At 36.5% G+C, this 26,410-nt stretch overlaps 1 protein-coding gene across 5 annotated transcripts in view; it reads right to left on the reverse strand.

The window, feature by feature from the left end:
* Nucleotides 1-26,410, reverse strand: part of LOC140626249 (cadherin-8) — a 357,477-nt gene that overhangs the window by 56,372 nt on the left and 274,695 nt on the right. For 4 of the 5 annotated variants that reach the window (XM_072813924.1, XM_072813911.1, XM_072813917.1 and 1 more), the window contains one exon: nucleotides 11,419-11,540. The exons of the other annotated variant lie outside the window; for it this stretch is intronic. In XM_072813924.1, coding sequence (XP_072670025.1) covers nucleotides 11,419-11,540 — 122 coding nt within the window. The remainder of the gene's footprint in view (nucleotides 1-11,418; nucleotides 11,541-26,410) is intronic. 5 annotated transcript variants of the gene reach the window in all.

A 26,410-nucleotide genomic window follows, 5' to 3' on the forward strand; every position in this document is an offset into this window, starting at 1 on the left:
ACCCAGTTAGCTAACCTCATCAGATTAGATGGCGATATAATTATATTTACTGTATCTGAACCCTAGCACCTTTGCCTTGACATTTAAGTGCAGAGAGATACCCTGGGATTCTAGTTTTATAAAAAAAAAAAAAAAAAAGAATGGAAACCCAAGGGATGAAGCTGAGAAACACAAAGAACTCTTTCATGGCTAGCCTACATGTACACATATTTAAGAGAAGGATTGGACAGGAATCTTCTTTGAGGCAGTTATAAAGAACAGAAGTGGGAAAAGTTATCTGTGAGCATATGGAGCATTCCCTTCTCTCTTTATCCAATTTTGCTTCAAAAGGACTCCAATGTCCAGGTGCATCAGTTGAAAAAGTAACTCTTGAAGTGTGTGAGCACAAGTGAAGGGCAATGCAAAGAGCACTTCTTGATATCCTGGAGTGAAAACCACTCATGGCTAAATGCATTCTTATGGTGTATTTAGTGGATAGATCTCCTGTATACCATTACTAATCCTTCTAAATAATCTGCATGAAAAAGACTCATACGTGCCAGCAAGTGGATCTATGTGAATTATTTCATTAATTAAGCTACCAGGACCAAAATAATAGATGCAATAATTTAGGTTACCTGCATTAAAGGGTATAATTACCTGTCATGCCCGGTCTCAGAAGTTTGGTCTAAGCATTATGCCTGCAATGGATATTTTTTTTTCACCATCTATTTAAACCAGGAACTCTGTTAGACATACAACTTCTTGAACCTACTGAACCAGAAAGCCTTGGGGTGGGACCCAGAAATCTGCATTGTAAACAGCCTTCTAAGTGATTCTGATGCATGCTGAAGTCTGAGAGGAACTGTTTTTCACTAAGGGAGAAGATTGGTGTTTACAGCTTCCTCATTATTATTCATTAGGAGAGTTTGTATTGTGTTGGGGAAAAAGTGATGAAATGGTGAATCTTAAAATCAACTTCCAAATAACCTATGAACAAGCTAAGAATTTGGCTTAAACCATTTTTGACACTTCATTTTATCTTAATGCAGATGCCTACTGTCTAGACATTTTATCTAAAAGTGGACACTCGGTAAATCACTTGAAGGACTTAATGCTATTAAAATGCATGAAGATACTCCTATCTAAAAGGCTGAAATTTTCACTGATGTAATAACATCTGAATACACTTAACTTTAAACAATAGGAGAAAAAGAACAGATTTATTCAAAGAAGTACACTCTACAGAGATTTTATAGGCACACTGAGTAGATGGCAAATGAAAATCACACGCATTTCCCCAGGTGAGCTGCTATGATGTCAGTTAACTTTTAGATAATTGGAATACTGTTTCAACGGAAATGACATAAAAATTGCTGAGGAGGTCATAGATTTTTAGGAGTATGTATATAACATTTAGTGTAAATATTTTTCCTTTCTACCAGTAAAAGTTAGGATGCAATTGAAAAATCTAATGTTTAATAATTTACTGTGAACTAATTTTAAGGGAAGCTGAAAGTTTATATATAGAGAGAGACACCCTGATATATATATGTGTATATATATTATATATATTTGTGACATATATAATGTGTATCTATATACATATATAAACTGGTATACATATTACATATATATATTATATATCTGGAATGTTGGGATAAGGAAATGGATTTCAGGGTCAAGCTTTGAATTCTATGGGAGCAGACTATCCTATTTCTTGAGATTACTAGTTTGAAATGAAATAACCTTTCTAAGGCATGAACTAAAAAAAGAAAAATTTTGAGCATTATGGGGCCACATCATAATTCTGACCATTTTATTAAAAATGGATTTGTTGTTTATCAACATCAAACTTTAGATTGTTTTCATTAGCAGAGATAAACTTTAGACTATTTTATGTTACTTCAAAAATATTAAATAACAGTGGGCTATCACTGTGTTAACTTTTTGAAAGGCAAACATCCAATAAACAAATACCTTTCTGATGATCCGATCTGTTTACAACCATTAAACTATCATGGGATCGGGGGTGCCCAGGGGCTCAGTGGTTGAGCATCTGCCTTCAGCTCAGGTGGTGACCCCGGGGTCCTGGGATCGAGTCCCACATCGGACTCTCTGGAGGGAGCCTGCATCTCCCTCTGCTTGTGTCTCTGCCTCTCTCTCTCTCTGTCTCATGAATAATTAAATAAAATCTTAAAAAGAACTATCATGGGATCTGTTAGAAATCTCATAAGATTCTACAGATATTACTAATTGATTTATTCTTAGGTATCAGGCATAATTATATATGATTGGTTGGATCTGTATCCCCCTCACAGCTGTAAGAACAGAACATGATAACTATTTAACATGTATTGCATAAATAAATGAGTGAATAAACGATGTCAGCATATTTTATCATCATCACTAATTCTCACATAACCTTGAGAAGTAGGTATGAAGAGACGATTGGGACCCTAGTGCATAAACGATTTGATATATAACATTTGATCCCAGATGTATCTAATAACTACCTGCACCCTCCTGCCCCGATACATGAGGCTGCCTCAAAATCTTGTAGACACTCATACATTCTGCACACATATTTCAGTTAAATCGGGGCTTAGACCTTCGATATCTTGGAGAGCACATAACATTGCACTCATCCGTTATTGTTCTTGTTGCTCATGCACTTTGCTTTGCGGGGATAAAGGTCCTCTTTTGATTCTGACACATGGCACCACAGAATGAACACTTAGAAGTCAGAGTTCCCTGTGAGTGTCGACAAGGTGAGAGAGGACTTTTGCAGCTTTAGGAATGCTTTCCAAAGCTTCTGGAATATACACCTGTGCTCTAGGAACACTCCACATTGATAGCCAAGGTAGTATCTGCAACCACAGCACACTGTCACTTTCTCAGATGGAACTTAATTTCCTTGTTTCTTGGCAAGTCTTTCTGTGGAGGTGTGAAATGGAAGGTGGTGGAAAGTGGGGTGAATGAGAGGGAGCCAAAGCTGCTGCAGGAAGGACAGCATGGTCTTTGGTTTTCTATTTATTCGTCTGCCCATTACTGCCAGCTTACGCCTGATTACCAATATTAGCTTTCCTGGAGTACTAATTTTGTTTCTTAGAGCAGGAGTTTTTAACTTGGGAAAGGTTGATCTATGAATGACCATCCTATGGTGCAAACCTTTCAACTTGAAAGTGAAGTTGAATGAAAGCACACATAGGAGGGGAAGGTCCATAGCTTTTCCCAGATGATCAGTGATTTCTATAACTGAATGAAATAAAATAGGTTAAGTACCATCCCCTAAACGAGGGGTCCTTGAAGATAAGTTATGCACACAAGAGAAGTCAAGTCATAACAATGATGATAAATTAAAAAAAGGAAATACTGGAATTTCAGAAATTATATTAAATCCACACAATGACCCAATTATGTTCCATTATTTCAAAAATGTATAATATAGTTCAAATATAAGCACTGTGCATAGCTATTTAATGGATAGTTCCTGGATATTTGTTTTATAATTGCATGGTAATCCAATCTCTACCAAGACTTTTTTTTTTTCCTACCTGGAGTGTTTTTCCATTCACCTGCCCCCCCCCCTTTTTTCCCCATGAGGACATTCTTGTCTTTAAAAACCATTAGGTGGCTGTTCAAAGCATATACCATGGGAGCCTGACCTATGGAAAATACAACAGGAGGCTACAGCTATGATTTGATATGTCTCTTTTAAAGACTAAGTGAAATCCTTAGTCCTTTGGGCAGACATTGGGGGGCTGTGCCTGCATAAACTCATTTATAGGCCTTTTGATATTTTCTTCTGTTTCTGTTTCCTTCACTGCCCTTTCTCTTCCTAAAGCTAAGGTGAAGTGAAGAATGTGTTTATACAAAGTCTGGAGTTTCCAGTTTCTCATGCCCTTTTTTTTCTTCTGGACTCTGTATATTGCCTGTGTATTTTGTGCATCTCTGAATTAATGTTAAAAAAATATTCCATCACTTGCTCTGCTTTGGAAACCTCCATAACAGGGTAAAACCCACCGTTTCTAACATAACTGAGAAGACTCAGCTTCCTTTCAATCTTTTCTCTCCATCTTCCATGATACTACTTTGCAGGAATACTTCCTGATGCCTCCTTAACATCATAAACATCACTTCCTAGGCTGAGCCTGTGTGGTGTCATTTATCCTCCTGGAGCAGGATTTTTCTGACCGAGTTCCATATACCACTATTAACAAGTTTCCTCTGAAGGAAGTTGGAAAGATTTTATAATCAGCGGCGTTTGCTAAATGCCAAAGATCACATAGCCCTTCATGACTCATATGCACCTATAAATGCAAGGGAATCTTAGAGTTAAACAAAATAAGCAGAAAGCAATGTTGTGAATGTTTTAATCAAGTGCTTTGCAACCTTACGAGGTACACCACATACACACACACCCCACACGCCGCGTCATATTACGGATGTGTTACACCCTACAAGATTTTCTCAGGCACCCCTTTGAGAAATGCTATCCTCCAAAACTCCATCTGAAACCTAAAGGCCTGGAGGATTTCCCGCTTGTGTGGAGGCATCGTGTCTGCATAGCTTGGTGGTCACTGCATCGCTTGCATGTGCATCCTTGCCCTTCCAAGAGTCCGTCAGCTCCTTTGGTACCACATCTTAACCAATATCTGTCTCTAGCACAAAGCCTAGACCTAAGGTCATGTACTATCAGGTGTTGATTTTACTTTCTTCAAAAACACGATCAACATGGCTTCTAAGAACAAATGGAAAGGAGCATACCCATGCGCCCGCCTTGCTTCCATCCCAAATTCTCGTTCAGTAACTTATAGGTTGAATATAGTACAAAGAAAATATATTTGTATGAAATAGACCAAGATTTTTAAACAAGCCCTGATACCATTGTCTCTTTGGATCATTGATCTCACTTAGGTTAGGGGCCAGAAAAAAACACATGGAATTCGGAATCCCAGAAGAGGTTCAGCCGGTATGTACATCAGCTGCAAACATGACTTCACAAAGAGATTCAGACTGTATGTGTTCCTGTAAGTTGACTCGAACATATTTGAAAAAAAAAAGTCAACTCACAAATTCGTATGGAGAGGAATAAAGTACAAGCCTTCCCTTCAATCAATAAATAAAATAGTAGGAAATTATCAGAGGAAGAGTTATCCCAATATAAGGAACTAGATTGTCTTGTTATATTGACCCATTGAGGGACTATTTATAATGTTCTCCTCCAAATCAAACTCATGTAAATATAATAAGAGCAAAATAACAAAACAATGCTAATGAACTATATTTTGCTTTTTAGATTATGAGATTTGCTAAAATATATGCTAATAATAAGTATAATAATACAATTACTTATTAAGTACTTGATATTGCACTAGATATTTCTAAAATACGAGAGTTTAGTAGATGTTAAGGCTAAAGGTCACAAAATTAGTAAATGGCAACGCTGTGACTCACAGTTTGTTCTAGTTTCAAATCCTTCCACTGTATTTTTTACTTATGTTTTCCCTTCTGTCAAAGGTGAGCTCTAAAAGTCATACTTCTGTTAATGACTATCTTGAATACGTTTTGTTACATATAATTTTTCCCAAAAAGCATTTTATGCATTCTACTAATTTACCATCTCCTTTCTCCATCCCCCAAAAATGAAAATAGTATTTTATGCATTTTGTTGAGGCCATCAATTTCATCTGTTTTAAAATCAATCCTGTCTCCCTCTTGTGTATGCAGATAGCTCCTGAAAGATGCCTGCTGGCAGGGAAGTTAAAATTAAATCTCCTAAATTTATTGTTTCATGAGTATTATAAAATGCCATATTTTAGATTCACTGTTTCACACTTATTAGAAAAAGACCAACAGAAATTTTAAAAATAAAGTAGCGAACTCATTCATTGCTGGTGTTTATCAACGGACAATTATTTTTACTTTTCTCCCTAAGCTTTATCTATTTTCACTGGAGATTTTGTGGAATGCTTGTGGATAAAGTGTCTTTATTGGTCACAGGAGCTGGGTTTTTTCCTCTTTGAAAATTGCTCACTCTTAATCAGAATCTTACTTCTAAGAAGTGTGCCACACAGGCAATGGAATCTCGAAGTCTGCTTCCTTGGGAAGCACCGAGAGATCCTAGAAAGTGCAAGGACTTGGGAAACCTATCTGTGCAACTTTTAATGGCCTTGGGGAACCCCTCACCCTTTCTCAGCCTCAGCACCCTTATCTGTAAAATGTGGTTGCCACACCCCCCCGCGAAGCTATGATGTGACTGCATGTTGGACACCTGTCCATATTATGTCATTCACGTAAGCGCACAGCTTTCACAATTCCTAGTCTCCATCCCCCCTGCCACCCCCTTAGATTAGGCTACTGCCATCTTTTGCAATTACAGCCTCCTCAATGTTTTCCTGCTTAATTGCATGTGTGTGCCTTTTATTCAAAATAAGATTCTCTTTGTCCAAACCCAGTCTTGCTTATTGCACTCCTATGATTATACTTAGCACAGAGGTCTTCAATTCTTAAAAAAGAAAGCAAAAACAAACAAACAAGAAAAACCACCAAAGTCTTTCTCCCTTTGGGGTCTTTGTACAAACTTATCCTGCTAGCTAGAAGGCTCTTGCTTCCAGGTCTTAAATACCTAACCTTTACCTATTTTTTTTTTCAGTTTCAGCTTAAATGATACCCATTTAAAAAGTAACTTTCTCTGACAACACTATATAAAGCAAATCTCTGTTTTTCTTTGTTCCCCTCTGTCTAGTTGTGCTAATGTTTCATTCAATCTAGTTTTCAAAAGTGAAATTATATTACAGATTCATTCTACTTTTTTTTTTTTTTTAATAAGCCCTTTTCCTCATTAAGTTCCATTAGGGGAGAACATTTTTGTCCTTTTTACATTGTTTCCCCAGGTCATATTACAATACTTAGCATCTTGTAGATGCACAAGAAATACTGTTCAACAAGTAAATAAATAAGTGATCTTTCATTTGAAGAGGTTGGTTTGTGCACTATGTGTCTGTGAGTAAAAGAAGGGTTTCCATGGTAATATCTGAGAAACTAGTTATTGAGATATTTGCCACTGCTGAATCAAATGAATTAGAACTGTGATTCTAAAATTTTGTGAATATTCATTACATGTCAAGCATTGGCTAGATACATATCTAGAAATATAAGATGTTATTTTCTTCCTTTTTTTTTTTTTTTTTTTGTTGGACCTATGGTATTCTTAGGATAAGCAAGCATCATGTTGGTCAGAGACAAAAGAGATTGATTAAAAGAGGTAAACTAGAGCCTTTTTTTTTAACCCAGACGTCATTAACTTGATGCCAAACAGCACACCTCAACTTCTTTAGAGAGTGATAAAGCTCCAATTATTTGCCACTGGGTTTATTTATAGTAAAAGGGGAAGCTCCTTCCTGAAGGAAAAAAAAAAAAAAAAAGAGCTGAAGCAGTCTGTCATCGAACTAGTTCCCAAACAATACAATATTCTCTGTGGCTAAATAAGAGACCTTGACTCATACCTGGAAATACATTCTCGGTGTAGTCCTTGCATCAAGCAACCGTCTGGAGCAAATTATCCTAATTACATATGTATGGTAAGCAAGGGGTTAGCATCTGAAACAAAATCCTAGAAAGACTGTACTAAGGGGACAGGTTATGGAGGGCCCTCCGGCCAATACTGGTCACTAAAGTTCTCTGTTTTTTTGCATGTTTGGTTCTGAGTGAGCTCTTGTCAAGCACACTGAAGGAAGTTGCTGGTCTCTCCACAGCTGTTACCTGCTCCTCCACCCGTCCAGCCAGATTACCATTCTCTTCAGAGAGAACCCGGTTTATCCCCAGCTGACTCCTTTTCAGCTCTTGATAGATGTTTCCTGTCTCTGGTGGGACGGGTCCTATATTAAGAGGTTCTTTCAGAAAGAGAGCTCCATTTCCCTTCAGCTCTTCAGCCTCCTTTCTGCCCGGAGGATTTGGGGCATGTTCATGCAATTCTATGATTTCTAATTTTATTACGTGTTTGCCAGAGAGAAAACTCTAGAAGGGAAAAAGACTGTTGTTTAGTTGTTTAGGGTGTTGTTTGCCACTAAATCCCCAGTACCTCCCCAAGTCCTGGTACATAGCTTGAGTTTAATAAAAATGTACTGACTGACCCAAGCCTGCCAACCTATTAGACATATAAACTGTAGTTACATATTTTGAAATTTTTTCAATTTCTAATTTTGAAATTTTAATCCAAAACATCATTTCTGTCTTGGCCAGTAGGGAGGAGTCAGTGGAAAGAATCTTTTTTTTTTTTTCTGTTAAACTGAGGATCAAGTGGTCAGTAGATGATCAGATCATCCCATGATTGAGTTGGAGACTAAAGGTATCTTAAGACTTTGAGTTGAGATAAATTACCTATAACTACTGGGGAAAATTTTATTTTAATAGAAATAACTAGCAACAGAAAATACCATATTAATGTTGCTTATGTAATGGAGAGGTTATTTGAAATGATTCTAGTGAAAAGCGATTCACACAGATTTCTGTATAATACGGACTATGAACTATTTCTGTCATGGGTGGTTGTTACTTAAGAAAAAAACTCAAGAAAATGTCATCTTTCCCTTCACAATAATGAAAAGGTGGGAAAAGCAGCCAGGAATCCCAATTCTACTTTCAAAGTGAACCTATGACAATTCTAGCACAGATGCATCACGTACTGGAGGTCTATGAATGGAGAAGAGGAAAGTGGCGTGCTTCCTTCCGTGTTAAAATTATTATTTATTACTTGATTCTTTAAATGAGTCCAGTTCAGTGGAAAAGGCTAATCAAGCATAGTAGGATTCTCTGTGTTCACGTTGATGGTGGTTTTCATCTCGTGAGATGTTTTAAAAACCTCCTCCTAGAGGTGTTCTCAGTCCAGAAGGTTTTTACAGACTGAGTTTTTTTAGTGGCTTGCCCTTGATTATGACTAGCGATCTCCAGCTGCATCCTTTCTCAGGAAGCTGATCCTCTTTGAGTTCAGCCTTAAATCCGCACCTTCCAGGCAAACCAGACATTTTAGAGTCGCCTACATTCCCTTCCCTGAGGCTGTTTCAAAGCAGGCATTAATGGTTGAAAATGCGATAGAACTATGAATTTAGTGCTAATTCAGTTATTGACATTTGTTTCTGATGAGTGTGTGATCACCTCGTAATGAATATTCTGATTTCAAAGTGAGTAAGTGTTTTTTGTGGTGTTATGAGAGATGATTGAAAGTGCATCTATGTTGAACTTTCATAAACACTATTTAGTGTCGATAACAAGTATGAATTTTGGAAAATGTTAAATATAAAAACGAGCTACTTGAGCCATTAAAAGTGACCTAGAAATGGTGTAATGAATCACACATGAGTTCTGACTAGCACAGAAGATGCAGGGATTGCAGGAGTTGTCGGAACAGCTTTGTGTGTATCGACGAAGTTTGGACAGTCAGTCATATGTCCAAAGTTTATGTGAACAGTCAAAAATCTGTTCTTTTATGTAAATATGAACTCTGATAAACATAACTAAATAGATTCACTGGAGGATAAGGTAATGACATTGTACAGATACACAACAAACACTTCTTCACAGAATGAGTCATTTTGATGTGCAAAAATCATAAAACAAAGAATCAACTGATTTTTTTTATTTTGATCTTGCAGAGGAAAGATGATGAAACAATGCATTTTTTTTTCTGAGGATAAGAACTGCTGAGGAATCATTAAAACCTTGGAAACAGTGAAAATCCACAGGGTAAACCTCCAGATTCCTGGAGGTCCAAAGGCACGCATATGTCAATATCACAAGTGAAGCCAATGTGGGAATTTTGAAATATCAATGCCATTGACTCTCTGAACTTGTGTGATGAGTTTTGCATGAAAATGGGGCTTTATTTAAATTCTAAAGCATTTGACAGATTCTGTGTGATCAAAAACGTCTGGCTTAGAAGTCTGTGGTTGGCTACATTACCCGGGGAACAATCTGGCCCACACAACCATACCCTTGAAACTAACCTGTGTAAATCGAACTCTCTTTGCCAACTCATCCGCCAATTTAGCCAGATGATAATTACTGCCAAACACACACCCCCCACATACACATACACTCTCTACCCTCAAAAGATTACAAATGAAAATGTTCAAAAGATATGATAGACGGCAATTCCACATGATGAAATCGGCAACATTTAAGTCAATGTTAGAATATTTTTAAGAGTGTATCACTGCTAAACATGAATATTTTGATTATAACAACATTTATGAGACCTAGGTATTTGAAATCAATCAGTTTTATTGCTAGAATCTTAGCTTTACTTGCTGTGTGTGCACGCACGTATTAGTGTCTTATTTTGGGAGATGAAAATGAGGCTAATCCTTCAGATCTAGGAGAGTAGTCTAAGGGAAACTGTCCACTGTTTCACAGGAGGGTAACACATTGATCTTTTGTAATAAATAAAGTATAGGGCTACAGTGCTATTCCTTTCTTTAGGTGAAAAAAAAATCTGACTCTTGTCAGGTAAGCTATTTGGCAAATAGTAAGTTTAATTCCTAACACCCACATGAGGCCCAAGAATAGTTGGATTAACAACTCCAGTGTCATGCTGTCAGCTGCTGTTTATTTAAATTAAAATGTCACCATCCAGAAATAAATTAGGAAGTTGAAAAACGATAAATTTCTTAAACATACAGTACTTTGGCACCTTGTTAAAATAAATGTATTACATTTGTGTTTTTTAGAACTTTACATAGACTATTTCCATTTTGACATTCAGAGTAGAGCAGGTTTTGTTTCTCTTTCTGTTCTTCTCTCTTCCTCCCTCCTTTGTCTTTCCTTCCTGTCTCTCTATTTCTTTATTATTTTGTTTTTTTGTCTGTTTTCCTTGTCCCTATCTATGCTAAATAAGACAGGTTAAAAAAAATTCATCAATACACAATTTTCAGATGCTTTACTTGCACGTCTAAAACATGCTGTTCATCCTATGATTATCTAAATCTACATTTTTACAGGTTGCAAAAAATCACTTTCCACCACTGGTCTTCCTAAGGGTTCCACTCTTAGGTGTTGTTCTTATGGTTGGTATGAAACCAATCTGCCCTCCCCGTGAGCTTTTCTCTTGTTTCCTGTCATGTGAAGGCAAAAATCTTACGCCCCACCCCCCCCCCAGACCTCCCTGTTGTAGCCGTAGCCCGAGCTATTTTAAGATAGTTACTTGGCTGTAGGGTCATGGCACAGCAGGTGGTTCGACTTCAGGAGTCAATTTGGTCCTAAGTACGTAGAATTAACATCTCAGGAAGAAAAATGCTCCTTCTCTGTTCCCATTGGGATGTTTCCTGCCTGTGACTTTGTAGACCATAAATGATGAGATGCTCTCTATAATGCAGGTTAATCAAATATGAGACAGTTGTATACAAACATATTCAGCATTAACAACATGGAGATATTTACTTGGCCGGGTTTTCCATTTTCACATAAAAATGCCTCATATTCGGATGCGAATTCAGGGGCGTTGTCATTGACATCCAGCACTTTAATAGCAACAGGCACTCGTGATATCTGACTGTGGTTCCCTATGGGAAGGAAAAAATAACATCAGCATTGAGGGTACTTCATTTTTAACGTGCAACTCAACTTTCTTCTTGAAAGCATGTGTGTCTGTTTCAACTCCCCTTTAATTAGGGTGTTTTCAACATAGTGATGATGGAATCTGACCATTCAATAGGGAAAAACAGCATGAGCTTGACTGCTCGAGGTCTAAGTTAGGATTTCAAACCCCATTTGCTGGAGCTTAACTTGACAAAGACCATCTCTGAAAAATTTAGAGTTTTCCAAGATGAAGAGAGCTTTATTTTAATGCTAAAATCCATTATAGAAAAGAAAAAAAAATGCCCTATGCAACAAAGATTTATCTCTTTGTTTATCTTGGGTAGAACTCAAGCCACTTTTGTGCTATTGCCATATTTGACCGGCCATATATTAAAGGTGAACATCAAAAACCCAGGAAAAGGCCAGAACCAAATCACTTGTTGAGCGTGTTTCCTTAATAATGATAAAGATAATATTAAAGATGGGGAATCATACCTTTTATGAATTTTATTTTTTTAATCAAAAATTGACCTTGGGATTTTTTTGTATAAGATAAGCCTAAGTCATTTTAATATTGTCATTTTCATAAAGATTTTCATCAGTGTAAACAGATAATAATAATCTTCTCATCTTTCCAGGTCAATTCCAATAGCAAGAGAATTTAATATATAATCCTTAATCCTTAAGTCCTTAAATTTTAAAAGTTACACACACGCACACACATGCCTGCACAGAAATCTGGTGCACTGATCCACTGCTGACTTTGGCCATGTGATGATTTTTCATTTGTAATATATGCAATACAGTTTGTACCATGTAATAATCTTTTGATCTCTTATGAATTACACAGAAGGCATTGGTGATGGCCAATTATTTATTTGTGTTTCTACGGCACTGAATATTTATATGTAAACCAAGAGGGGGGGAAGTGTATAGCTTTTGAATATGAAGAAACAGACTTGTTATTTGATATATCAAAGTCGTCTTTGTGGTAATTGATTAAATGCAGATCTCTAAAACCCTTCACTCATTTTTTTTTTTGGTGTGTGTGTGATATAGGAAAATATTTCTAAATTACGCACTAAAATAATCTTAGCCATATTATAAATTTATAGTTGGTTAAACCTGCTGGCAATGCTACAAGATTTGAATTTAGTTAACTAGCATGGCTACTCTCCAATATTCTAATTTGATTAACTATAGATGGATGAATATTATTCTGTGGAATCCCTACCACTTCAGTCATGGAACATAACCTCGCTTCCTGAAAATCAAGCCAATGGTCTTAAATGTCTCACCTGATAAACCCTTTCTCTTTTACTATCCTATCTCTAATAAATGAATTTATTCTTCATTTAGAGAGGAATCGTGGACCTCTCTAGTTTTGATGGAAAGGGAAGTTTTAAAAAAATTACTTGATCCTAAGTCAAGGAACTTACATTTTATGTTTATTCACTTGTATAAGATGGATAAATATGGTATAAGGTTTTTAAGATAAAGTACAATTATATCCTTAAAGATTTATACTTCTTTTCTAGCCTGATCATTACCTGAATAGCAGCTGCTAGAGCATAAAAGGGAATATACTGCTTGCCCTAAACAGCAATGTTTGGGGTTCTACTTTGCCTTCTACTCCCTACATGATCCTAAACAAGTTACTTAACCTCCTTTTATTCCAGAGAAAATGGAAACTGAATAACTTTATTTCCAGAATCATAAAACTTAAGAAAAAACATCAAGTGCTCAGACAGTATTAGGCACGAAGTCAAGGTGACTTCAGCCTTTACCCTTTGTGGTTGTCAACGTGATGAGCTCAAGCATACTGTTGAGTATATACAATGGGATATTTACATTAGTGGGGGATCCCTGGGTGGCACAGCGGTTTGGCGCCTGCCTTTGGCCCAGGGCGCAATCCTGGAGACCCGGGATCGAATCCCACATCGGGCTCCTGGTGCATGGAGCCTGCTTCTACCTATGCCTGTGTCTAGGCATCTCTCTCTCGCTCTCTCTGTGACTATCATAAATAAATAAAAAAAAATTAAAAAAAATATATATACATTAGTGTATCATACAATCCTATGTAAATTATAGCTAGATCGAATAGAGCTATGAATCACATTCAATTCAACGTAGTTTTCATACTTCAGGTGGGGAGACTGACATTCAAAGGAATGTACGCGTTTACCAATATTATTCAGTTAAAAATTCACCCCAAGATGCAGCTTTGGCCTCCCAAACATGAGACCTTTGCACAGTATAATACTGATGAAGTTCAAAACAAAGTACAGTTGTTAAAGGTAACTAATCACTGCCACTTCTTCGAGAATACACAGTTTTCTTAAAAATACTTATGAATGGCCACTATTTGAAGTTTGGGTCTAAATATCAAATGCCAAAATGGTTATATCCTTAACATTCTCAGAACTGTACTAATAATCTGCAAGCCTCCCTGAAGAGACTGAACAATTTAAATGTCATTTTTTTAGCCCAAGTACTATACTAATTAACCCAAGCAGAGTCCCTTCAACTGGTGAATTTTATTTTGTAATTTTTTCTGTATCTCCGTTCTGTAAGTTGCTTATTTAGCCTTCATTTCTCTGTTCCACATCCTGGACCAACTCTCCATCCTTTATATATAAATGATGACAGGAGCCTTCTGTTAGGTTGTCTTCCATCTCTCTACCCTTCAATGAACAGATAGCCAATGATCAACATAGGCTTCATAAACTATATATACAGTATAGACAGTGAAAAATAAGTGCATAGTCTTTGGAAACTGTTAAGTACAAGGAAAAGCTGTCTTTAAACATGATTTTGCTCCTTGTAAAGTGAAGATGCCAACCTTGAGGAGTCAGATTCACAGGCAATGGTTGATTGGGTCAAGTCTACCAACAAATAGCCTTTGTTTTCCCTCTACGCTGCACACACACCTGACAGGCAAACACGCATACACAGATTTCGCTTTTCTCCCATTTTGTCAAGGGACGGTTAGAGTAAAGCCTGTGTTCTTTTCTCCTCTTTTCCTGGTCTCAGAGTTGCAAATAATTGCAATAGTCTCCTAGATGGCCAACAGTTGGTAAGACTCCAGCATATACGATAAACACTCCATAAGGTGCTTATTGGGCTGACTCTCAACATTAAGTGCCACACCTTTCCTCATGTGTAGTGTCAGAGATAAGGTGGTATTTAACTGTTCCGGGGCTCAGAGCCTTGGAATAACATCTTTCTGATTTTTTGGTTAGAAGTGACATGGGATGGGGATCTGTAAGTACTGTTAGAAGATCATGAATGACAGAATGTTGTGCCAGTTATGATACTTAATAGGTCCTAGCACTTCCACAAGTAAATAATGTCTTGTAATCCAATGGACGGACAATGGGCATTTTGGAAATGATTATGTATTCTTCTTTGCTTTGGCCTATGGAAAACTGAGAACTCAATGTGGAATCTACCGCTCATAACTGTAATCTCATACTATGTACTTTGTGTATTATGTTTACCGAAATTTAGTGTATTTTTACTCTTGATAATTGCCCAAATGTACTAAATTAATTGCTTATACAGTGGACTTGGATATATTTTTAGGTGTTTCCTTTTAATTTAGTAGTTTATAGTATGCCTGACTAAAACATTTAAACCTAAACTGTACATCTTGGCACTGAAAAATGATATGCTGGTGGATTATGACAAGACAGGCTTTCTGTAGCCTTAGCAGCATGATTAAAACATACTGGTCAGTTAACCCGAACTAACAATGTAACGTAATCCCTTCTCTTTATAACTGTTGAATTCCTTGTTAGCCTTTAAGACTGGGCCCAAATTACATTTCTTCTCCCAAAGCCTTTTTAACAAACAATTTAGGTTTGTAAGAAAAAAATTTTTTTGTTGTTTTCTATATTTTGACTTGTGTCATGCCAGCATGAGGAACACCACCATCCCATTTCCCAGAAAAAACTGGTTTAAAAAAAACATGTATTTTAAATTGAAGTCTTTGGAAAAGGTCCTAAGGACATATAGCAAATAAAAACATTTATTCTAGAAAATCTACAAAACGTTGGTAAGATAGGTGTTATTTGAACCAATATTTGCTCATTCCCCCTACTCCTAGAGCTCAGGAAGATCAAAAATACCCTCTGGACTAAAATAATCATGAACACAGGGCTCCCTCACCCCCAGGCTGCTAGTCAAGGGCTCTATGCCCAGGAGGGGCAGGATGTTAGCATTTCTCATCCTGCTCAGATCTCTGTTGCAGAGACGGTTTTGGGCAACTGCAGGTGGGACTGGATTTCTTCTACCAAGTCTCTACTCGAGTAGACTACATTGGACAAGGATGGGATAATACTATCACAAACTAGTTCCTGTCCTAAGAAAACCCCCAAAAAACAAACAAAAAAAAACCAAACAAAACAAAAAAACCCAAGTATATATGAAATTAATTTAGTTGTACATGGCTCCTTGAATTCATTCTTCAGCATATTATAAGGTAAAAGCTCAAGGAGGTTTAAAAAGCTCACAACTATTACTCAGCCATTAGAACCACTTGCTTCAACGTGGATGGAACTGGAGGGTATTATGCTGAGTGAAATAAGTCAATCGGAGAAGGACAAACATTATACGGTCTCACTCATTTTGGGGAATATAAATAATAGTGAAAGGGAAGAGAGGGGAAGGGAGAAGAAATGGGTAGGACATATCAGAAAGGGAGACAGAACATGGAAGACTCCTAACTCTGGGAAACGAACTAGGGGTGGTGGAAGGGGAGGTGGGCGGGGAGTGGGGGTGACTGGGTGACGGGCACTGAGGGGGGCACTTGATGGGATGAGCACTGGGTATTATTCTGTATGTTGGCAAATTGAACACCAATAAAAAATAAATTTATTATAAATAAATAAATAAATAAATAAATAAATAAATAAATAAATAAAATAAAAAGCTCACAACTCCCTTGTGAGATTTTTGATAATACCCTTTTGTCATTCATTCACTTATTCTTTCATCATTCTTCAGTTAACCAGTAAATAATTTCATTTGTATTCCCAGTTACTAAGACAAAGCTATTAGCAAGGAATCCACAGTATTCTAGGAAATACAATAATTTTTTATACCTTTATCTATCTACAGAATACTTTACAAAGTGCTGCAGAACAACACAGGAGGCAAAGTCATTGTCCTGCAGTCACAGGAAAGATTTAAAGGAAGAAATGACCTTTGAATTAACTTTAAATAATGAATAGAAGCACCCTAGGTAAAGGAAGGTGGAAAGATCTTTCAAATAGAGTTAGCCACATCTGAAAAGGCCCAGAAGCTCAGAGACGATGCCATCACCAATACATCAGTAGCCCCAATAGTGAGAGCGTCCAGAGAAGAAGTTGGTAGTGATGCCAGGACACAGAGTTGAGGCCAACTCAGGAAGAGTCTTCTGTTCTATGCTAATGAGTATAGGCTATATCATGTGATCTTGGTCAAGCCATAGAAATATTCTTGGTGAGATTTACAATTTTAAAATATTAGCTTGAAGAAGACAGGTAAGAAAAGACGCTTGGTTTTATTTTGTTTCCCTAAGTATATATCGGAAATGTACTGATTATTTCTTGAACCTGTTAAAACTGGGAGAAAAAACAATAAAATAATCCAGAAAACTAGTCCCTCATGTCCCCCAAATACCCCCCAAACGTGTTAACATTATCTACATTAGATGAACACGCACGATTGAAATTACTGCGAGTGTCATATTTAAGTGCTGAAGATTCACTTTTATCTAAACTAATGAAATGATGGCAGTTCAAATTTTAAAGATATTATAGAGCAATAAAATTAATTAGATAAGCTTCTGAGGAAATTATTCATGTCCTTTGTGACTGGCCCCAAAATGTTTGCCTTTCATCTGATACACAAACATTAAATATAAAGATATTATAATTAGAAACTTGATTAGCATTCATTAAAGATTAATTTTCTAAACACAAGAGATGCGACAAAGTGGTCTGGAAGGAGAAACCCGTTTCAATTGGCCACGAAAGTCAGACCGTTTTCACATACGATGGGAGGAAAAAAATGAAATGGCACCTAGTGTAAACAACTCCTTGACTTCTACCATTTGAATCGTAGTGACTTCCTGTCACCTCTGTGTCACAGAGCCTCATGAATTGCCCATTAATTTTGCCCTTTTATAATCAAAGGTAATGGCATACTGCCAAGTCTAAGTTACTTGGGAATTTGCTTCTAACTAGTTTCCATGAGCTGTTTTTGCAGGCATCGATTGAAATAAACAGCCTCTCCTTTCAGACTGTAAGAGAGAAAAAAAAATGATTTGACAAATTTAGATATACTGGTGGGGCTCAATAAATAATTCTAGAGCCTTCTACAAGGAGAAGGGTGGAAGCCATGAGCAGTAAATTATAGTCAACAGGGGAATGCAAAATAAGAGAATTTATAATTGAATAGGGATGAGAGGAACAGTGGAGGTTTATAAAATAGGAAGATGTGAACTGAATATGTGATGGAAAAAGACAGCGAGTTTGGAAACTTAAAACTGTTGAGGATGTGAAAGTCCTGGAAAATAATTTCAGCAGCAGATGTCAGCTCCTTAGTGACTAGAGATAAAACTTTTTGAGATCTACTATGCCCACCAATGACATGATAATTTCTAAATTGTTAAACTAGATGGTTTACCAGTCTATAGATTATTAAACAGGAACAACTTAGAATGTAAATAACCAGGGATACCAGCAGGGTAGAGATGCTCCTGAGGACGTTTGGTTTTTCTCTTGACAACGTATGTTCATGTGTTACCCTTTCACTGTCATGGCTGATGTTCAGGCTTTTGATCCCCTCCAATGCATACCAAGACATTCCTGCCTTCTAAAATGCACCCAGGGAGCAGCTGACCACCAGGATTTTCATGATTTTCTGTTGTAGTATTATGAGAATTTCAGCAAGCCAGACTATAAAGAGGAGGCATTCTATTTTACTTCTTAAAACCTGTCCTATTTACAGAGAGTACTTCAGAATTAAATTAGAACTTGAGTCAGATGGGGGCTTTAGTATCAAATAAATAAAGCTCCTAAGTCCTACTTTTCTATTACCTAAATAGTAGTGCTCTCGAGAAAGGGAGAGAAATGCTCTCTTTCCCCGAGAAACTCGTGGACTTAGACATATTTCAAAATGGTTTAGGCTCCAAGGGGAAAATGGCTCCTACGGGTGACTCTGGTTCCAGTCTTCACTGGCCCCTGTCTGGGTCTCCTAGCGGACTGCCGAAGAGCATGCTACGTGGCTAGACCTTTTTCAGATGCTCTCCAAATGGGGAGATAATGCGTCGTTCTCCTTTCGTACATTCGTCTTACGTGAACCTGGAAATTGGAGAGTCTTGCATACCCACGTGGCAAGTCCTCCACTCCACCATTTTCCTCTTCTCCACAGTAACCCTCATCCTTTTCCTCAGATCAAGAGGTGAGGTCCTTAAAACTAAGTAATTTATGGTTGTACTCTTTTGATGCCATGGGAAAAAATCTTCAAGCCGCTGAGGTGTGAACTAACTTTTTGAACCTCTTGCATCCTATATTTTTATTAACCGTAAAATCTGAACAGTCACATTGTAAATAGACAGCATCTATGATGGTTTATAATGAAAAATCAATAATAATGAGAACAGAGTTAGATTTTCCACTTTTCTATTAATACCTGTTATAAAATATTACGTACTTTTAATTCTGGAGGCTTTACAAATTTGGTTTCCCTGTCCTTATACTTGTTGCCGCAGGTATGTGTGTGTGCATGTGTGGTTTTTAGTGTGTTTTGTTTGAGGTGTGCTGCTCCATTCTACAGTATTGTTTTTGCCCAATTTTTGACTCGGATAGTGACTTTTTTTTTTTTTCAAGATTTTGAGAGTGAGCGTGAGAGAGAGCATGAGAAGAGGGAGGGGTAGGAGGAGAGGGTGAAGCAGACTCCCCTCGCGTGCACATGAGACATGTGCACACATCCACACCCAAAATGGTGCCCAAGGTGTAGATGGAGTCAAGGCCTCACCTCAGAAGTGGTGTGTGTGTCCGTGAGCACACAGACCCCAGGGGAAGAAAGCTGCTTCATGCCGGCCCGAGACACTGGACACACACACACACCCTCACGGCTGTCGACCTGACCTCCCCGCGTGGCAATCCTGGTACCTTGTTTCTTCAATTTTATTTAACATCTCTGGAAGACAGCAGGTGCTGTGCTTTTTTTTTTTTTTTTTTTTTAGATATTTATTTTTTTTGAGAGGACGCACAAATGCACAAGCAGGGGGAGAGGCAGAGGGAGAAGCAGACTCTCCACTGAGCAGAGAGCCTGATAAGGGACTTGATCCCAGGACCCTGAGATCATGACCTGAGTCGAAGGAAGACGCTTAACCAACTGAGCCACCCAGGCGCCCCTCAAATATTGACTCTCTCTTGTGCAGTCCTAAATAAGTTTCTAGCTTTGTTACATATTTCCTCTTTCTCCCAACTGTAACAGATGAGGGAATAAAATTGGGTTGAGTTTATAACTCCCATGTCCTCTTTGATAATCTAAGTAAGTCCTCTTTGCAAAAATCTCTCATTCTACTCTGCCAACAAAATTGCATTATGCCTTTATTACCAAATCCTCAGTGGTTTTTCTTTTCCCTCTAATTATTTCAAATAGGATTGATTCAAGATTATTGGAACTGAATATCTTGAAGTTACTTTGACAAGGCAATTCAGCTTAAACCCCTATATATTCAAATCTTAATTAGGGAGACTCCTACTCTTGGAGGGATTAATGCAAAGATGTTCCCAATATTCAGTTTAAGTGTTCCTTCAGTATCAGCTTATAATAACAGCTGTGCTCCCAAACGTGTACGTGCATGCACACAAGAACAAATACACTTTATTAAAAAAGGAAACTAATACCGTGAACTGCCCAGCATTTGTTGCATGATCTGCTATGTACGACCCCTTTGGGTTTTTTTTTTTTTTTTTTCCCTTTGGGTTTTGTTGGGTTACTGTGAAGATACTTTCTCTCAAATGTAAATATGATCTCAGAGTAGGTATGGACTGAAATCAACTGATGTAAGTTAAATCATAGCACGTAGTATAGAAGTGGCCATTCTTGAACATCCAGTGAGTCTAAAAAAAACGGGTATGTTATATGGATTCCAGTCATCTTGTCCATATTTATCCAAAGCTAAGAAGTGGAAAAGCTAAAATGTGAATCCACGGCAGTGGGCAGTGTGGCCAACAAATAAGGAAACAAACAGAAACAAAACTAATTACTAAAATACGCTACATAGAAAACGTTATCTTAAAATGGAACATTTTCAATCTAAATCTCTTCCCAAACAATACAAGACCATAATAAATCAACAAACAATACTTCAAAAGGTTTGATTTTTCCATTAACATGCAATTTTCTATTAGTGAATTTATATATAGATATAGTCGCCATATTAAAAACACAATCCCGGGGTGACTCCCTTAAATTTTTTGTGTGGGGTCAACTTTTGTACTTGAAGACAGTTATGCAAACAAAGTGTATAAAGCTCAAGGTTTTATCCCCATAGAATCTTATAACACAAACAAACCCATGTAACTATCATCCAGATATATCCATTTAGCATCACTAGCTCCTCAAAAGCATCTCCTGTACCCCATGTCAAGACCCCATGTCATGTACCCAGTTGTCAAGACTTAGGGTAACATCTTCAGTAACTTAATACTACATTAATTTGCCTTCTTCAGGATATTCTAAAAATTTAATTAATAGATTGTACACTGGCTTCTTTAGCTCGATGATTCCCATGGTTGTATGTAATCAGAGTTAATTTTTCCCATTGTTTGGAAAATAATTTCATAATATAAATATACTACAATTTATTTGTTTATTATCTTATTGGTGGACATTTGGGTACTTGAGTTTCAGGCCTGTTTGAAAAGTACAACTCTAAATATTCCGTGTATATCTTTTGGTGCATAGATAAATGAATTGAGCTACATTGCATATTTAGGAATAGAGCGAAAGATTATAGGATGTGCATTGCTTCAACTTTAGTGTGTGTGTCCAAATATTTTTCTAATGAGGATGTGCACTTTATACTCTGACCAGCAATGTGTAAAAGCTCAGGCTGCTGTAAGTCTTCACCAACACCTGGTAAAGCTAGTTATTTATGATTTTTTGATTTTAGTCATCGTAGTGATGTGCAACTGTATTTCACTTAGGTCTTAATTCACAGTATCTTGATGGTTTGATGCTAAGAAACTTTGTTGGTAATAAGTCTACTTGGATATCCTCTTTGGTGCAGTCCGTGTTCAGATTCTTGCATTTTGTAATGCGGTTGGTTTATGTTTATGTGTCAAGCACGTTGTACGTTATGAATAGGAGTCCTGCGCTAGATGTACTATCATTGCCCCTTCCCCCCACTGTGTGGCTTAATTTTCTCCACTTTAGTAGACACAAATTATTGAATTCCTCTCACTGTCTTGTGGTTTTCTGTTTAGAGGTCTCACACATCATTCTTTAGGTTCTATTACTATTTAATAGAAGTCCTTTAACTATTAGAGCAGTACTGTTGTTTTCTCTATTACTAGAAAATGAAATCTGATTACTTTATAACTAATAATCATGTAAACTTATAATAGTTTCACTGTAGTTTTTTTTCATTTTTACGCATCCAACTCAACCATGTGGTCTATGAAGAGTGACAACTTTATTTCATCTTCCCAGTATTTTCACTGTAATTCCTTACTTTTATCTTATTGTACTGGCTAAAACCTACAGCATAATTGAATAAAGTAGCAATAGTAGACAACCTTGTGTCATTTCCAATTTCAGGGAGAAAGCTTTCACTCTTTTATACCATGAGGTCTCATATTTGCAATTTTTTTTTTGGAAGTTACCCTTGATCAGATTAAATTCCTTGATATTTCTAGGGTCCAAAGAGCTTTTTTTCATGAACAAGAAAATCATATGTATACTTTTCTGCATCTATTGAGATCGATGCTAGGAATTTATAGTTTTCCTCTCAATATTTTAATTTACATTAATAGCTTTTTTCAAATGTTATAACCTGTCCTTGTAATACCTGGTTGTAGTATTATATTTTTGTATTATTGGTATTGGTTTGCCAATACATTACATAGGATTTTGTTTGAGAAGCAAATTGTTAAGTCTTCTCCTTTCTTGTAATATGCTCATCAGGTTTTACCATTAAGATTAGCCTGGCTTCATGATGTAAGGTAGAAAATGCTCCCTTTCTTCCTTCTTTCTGATAAAGTTTGTGTCTGGTTCATTTGGGCATGATGATTTTTTGTTAAAAGTTAGGAATTACGGATTTATTTTATTCAGTAGAGAAAATGATAAACCTCTTTACACTTTATTAATAATGCCAGTTTGCAAAGTTTTTACCTTATTAGCCTATTTCATATGTAGATTAAGCCTTATGGGCATAAATAAGTTGATAACGTCCAATTATTAGTATTTTAACATCTATAGAGTCTGTAGTAACGTCTCCTTCTCAATTTCTGATGTTGGTAATTTGTACCTTTTCCATTTTTCCTTGCAAGATTCGGTCAACTTTATTCATCTTTACAAATAAATAGCTCTTGATTTTGTTGAATTTCACTACTGTATCTATTTTAAGTTTTATTCTATTCTATATTTATTTATAAAGATTTATTTGAGAGATAGTGTGTTTGTGGATGTGTGTGTGTGGTGGGGGACAGAGGGAGAGGGAAAGAGAGGCTCAAGCAGCCTTTGTGCTGAGCATGAGCTTGATGTGGAACTAGAATTCAAGACCCTGAGATCACAACCTGAGTGGATGCCAAGACTCAGATACTTAAAAGACTGTGCCACAGGCATCCCCTATACTATATTTATTTCCACATTTCTACTAGTTTTTAGACTTCTGATACTTTAAGCCCCTTGGAAGCCCCTTTTATTTTATTTTATTTTAATTTTTTTTTGGAAGCCCCTTTTAGATAACTGATTTTTAGTATTTCTTTTTTTCCAATATAGACATTTTAGGCTTATTTTCCTCTAGGCACTGTGTTAGCTATCTCACAAACTATGTCATGATTTTGTTATCTTTCATTTTTAAATTGTTCTAATTTTCGTTGTGATTTTATTATGTTTCCCGTGGATTAATTAGAAGTGTATGGCTTAATTTGCAATACTTGGGGATACTTCTGGTTTAGTGTGTGTGTGTGTGTGTGTGTGTGTGTGTGTGTGTAGGGGGTGTTGTTTGTTTTCTGATTGAATTCTATTGTGTTAGAAAAGCATTCTCTGCATGTATTGAGACACGTTCTTGTCAATTTTTTTACTTCACAAATACATTATTAAAAACGAATAAACTTAAGATTTTTATATATTCCTGCTGAATTTAATCATTGACAATTAAAATTTTCTCTTTAGTTTTGGTAATATTTCTTTCTCCTTACTCCATAGCTGAACTATTTTGCTTTGGTTTTAATTGGCATGATGGAGCTTCTTTTAATCCTCGGATGCCTTTGGTGTCCTTGATTGATTCGATTTCACTCATAGGTGGAATTTAAGAAAGAAAACAGATGAACATATGAGAAGAAAAAAAAAGTGGGGTTGGGTAACAAACCATAAGAAACTCTTAAATATTGAGATGAAACTGAGGGTTTCTGGAGGGGAGGTGGGCTGGGGATGGCCTAAATGGGGTAATAGGTATTAATGAGGGTACTTACTGTGATGAGCACTGCGTATTATATTTAAGTGATGAATCACTGAATTCTGGTCCTGAAACCAATCATACACTATATACTAAATAACTAGAAATTTTTTTTAAATGTAAAAAAAAAAAAAGTTATCAGAATAGATAAATGTGATTTTAAAAAGTTGCTTTTTATTGTCTAAAAATTAAAGACTATTAACTGAAATATGTAGCTTACTGACATTTAGTGTGATCGGCTGTGTATCTGGGTTTTAATTTCTTATACTTCATCAGTTTTTTACTATTTTTTCTTTCTATATTTTTTTAGATTGATAAGCCTTATTTTTTTCCATTTCCCCATTAGCCAATTAGTTACATAGACTTATATTATTATTTCAGTTGTAATTTTAAATACCATATTTATTTTTTATATTAATATTAGTTAAGTTAACATAGTTTTTGTTTATTTAGAATATAACGATTCCACAATTTTATGTATTACTCAGTGTCCATCAAGATAAATGTACTCTTAATCCCCTTCATCTATTTCATCCACCTCCTACCCCCAACTCGCCTCTGGTAACTAACTACCTCTTCACCATAGTTAAGAATCTGGTTTTTGGTTTGTCTCTTTCTCTTTTCCCCTTTGATTGTTTTGTTTAAATCTCACATATGAGTGAAATCATATGGTATTTGCCTTTCTCTGACTTATTTTGCTCAGCATTATACTCTCTAGATCCATCTATGTTGTTACAACTGACAAGATTTCATTATTATATATTATGTACAATGTATATTACATATAAATATAAAAATGAATTATATATATAATATAAATGCATGCAAATAAGCACACACACACACACACACACACAAACACACACCACTCTTTATCCACTCATCTATCAGTGGGCACCTGGATTGCTCCCAAAATCTGGCTACTGTAAACAATGCTGCAGTAAACATAAGGATGCATACATCTGTACAAATTAGTGTTTTTGTATTCTTTAGGCAAATACCCAGTAGTGTGATTGATGAGTCATAGGGTAGTTTCATTTTTAATTTTTTGAGGAACCTCCATATTCTTTTCCACAGTAGCTGCACCTGTTTGCCTTCCCACCAACAGCGCACAAAGGTTCATTTTTCATTTTCTCATCCTCAACAAAACTTGTTTGTTTTCCATTTTAACCATTCTGACAGGCTTGATGTGATATCTCACGTTAGTTTTGATTTGCTTTTCCCTGATGATGAGTGATATTGAGCAACTTTTCATGTGCCTCTTGGCCATCTGCATTTCGTACTTTGGAGAAATGTCTGTTCATGTCTTCTGCCCATTTTTTTTTTAATTGGAGCATTTGTTTTTGGGTGTTGACTTATTTTTATATTTGGGATACTTACCCTGTATCGGCTATGTTATTTACCCCTCAGTGGGCTTTTAGTTTTGTTGATAGTTTCCTTTGCTATGCAGAAGGTTTTCTTTTTGACATAGTCTAAACAATTTATTTTTGCTTTTATTCCTCTTGCTTTAGGAGATCTATCCAGGAAAATATAACTAGAGAAATTACTACCTATGCTCTCTTCTAGGATTTTTAGTTTCACGTATGACATATGGGTCCTTTAACCCATTTTGATATTTTTGTGATGAAAGACATTGTCCATTTTCATTGTTTTATATGTGGCTATCCAGGTTTCTCAGCACCGTTTGTTAAACTTTTTCCCATTGTATATTCTTGCCACCTTTGTTAAAGATTAATTGACCATATAATTGTGGGTTTAATTCTGGGTTTTCTATTCTGTTTCATTGATCTTTTTGTCCATTACTGTGTGTGTGTGTGTGTGTGTGTGTGTGCCAGTGGCACACTGTTTTGATCACTACAGCTTTGTAGTATAACTTGAAGTCCAGAATTGTAATACCTCCAGTTATGCTTTTTCTTTTTCAGGATTGCTTCAGCTATGAGGATCCTGGATGGCTCAGTAGCTTAAGTGTCTAACTTTTGATTTCAGCTCAGGTCATGATCTCAGGGTTATATTAGGCTCCGCAGGGATGGAACCTGCTTAAGATTCTCCTCTGCCTTCCCCTGACCTTGCCTCCCACTCTCTCTCTAAAAAGAAAAAAAAATAGATTACTTTGGCTATTTGGGGTCTTTCATGGTTCCATACAAACTTTAGAATTACTTGTTGCAGTTC

This window comes from Canis lupus, chromosome 3 (genome assembly GCF_048164855.1).
Source record: "Canis lupus baileyi chromosome 3, mCanLup2.hap1, whole genome shotgun sequence".
Lineage (NCBI taxonomy): Eukaryota > Metazoa > Chordata > Mammalia > Carnivora > Canidae > Canis > Canis lupus.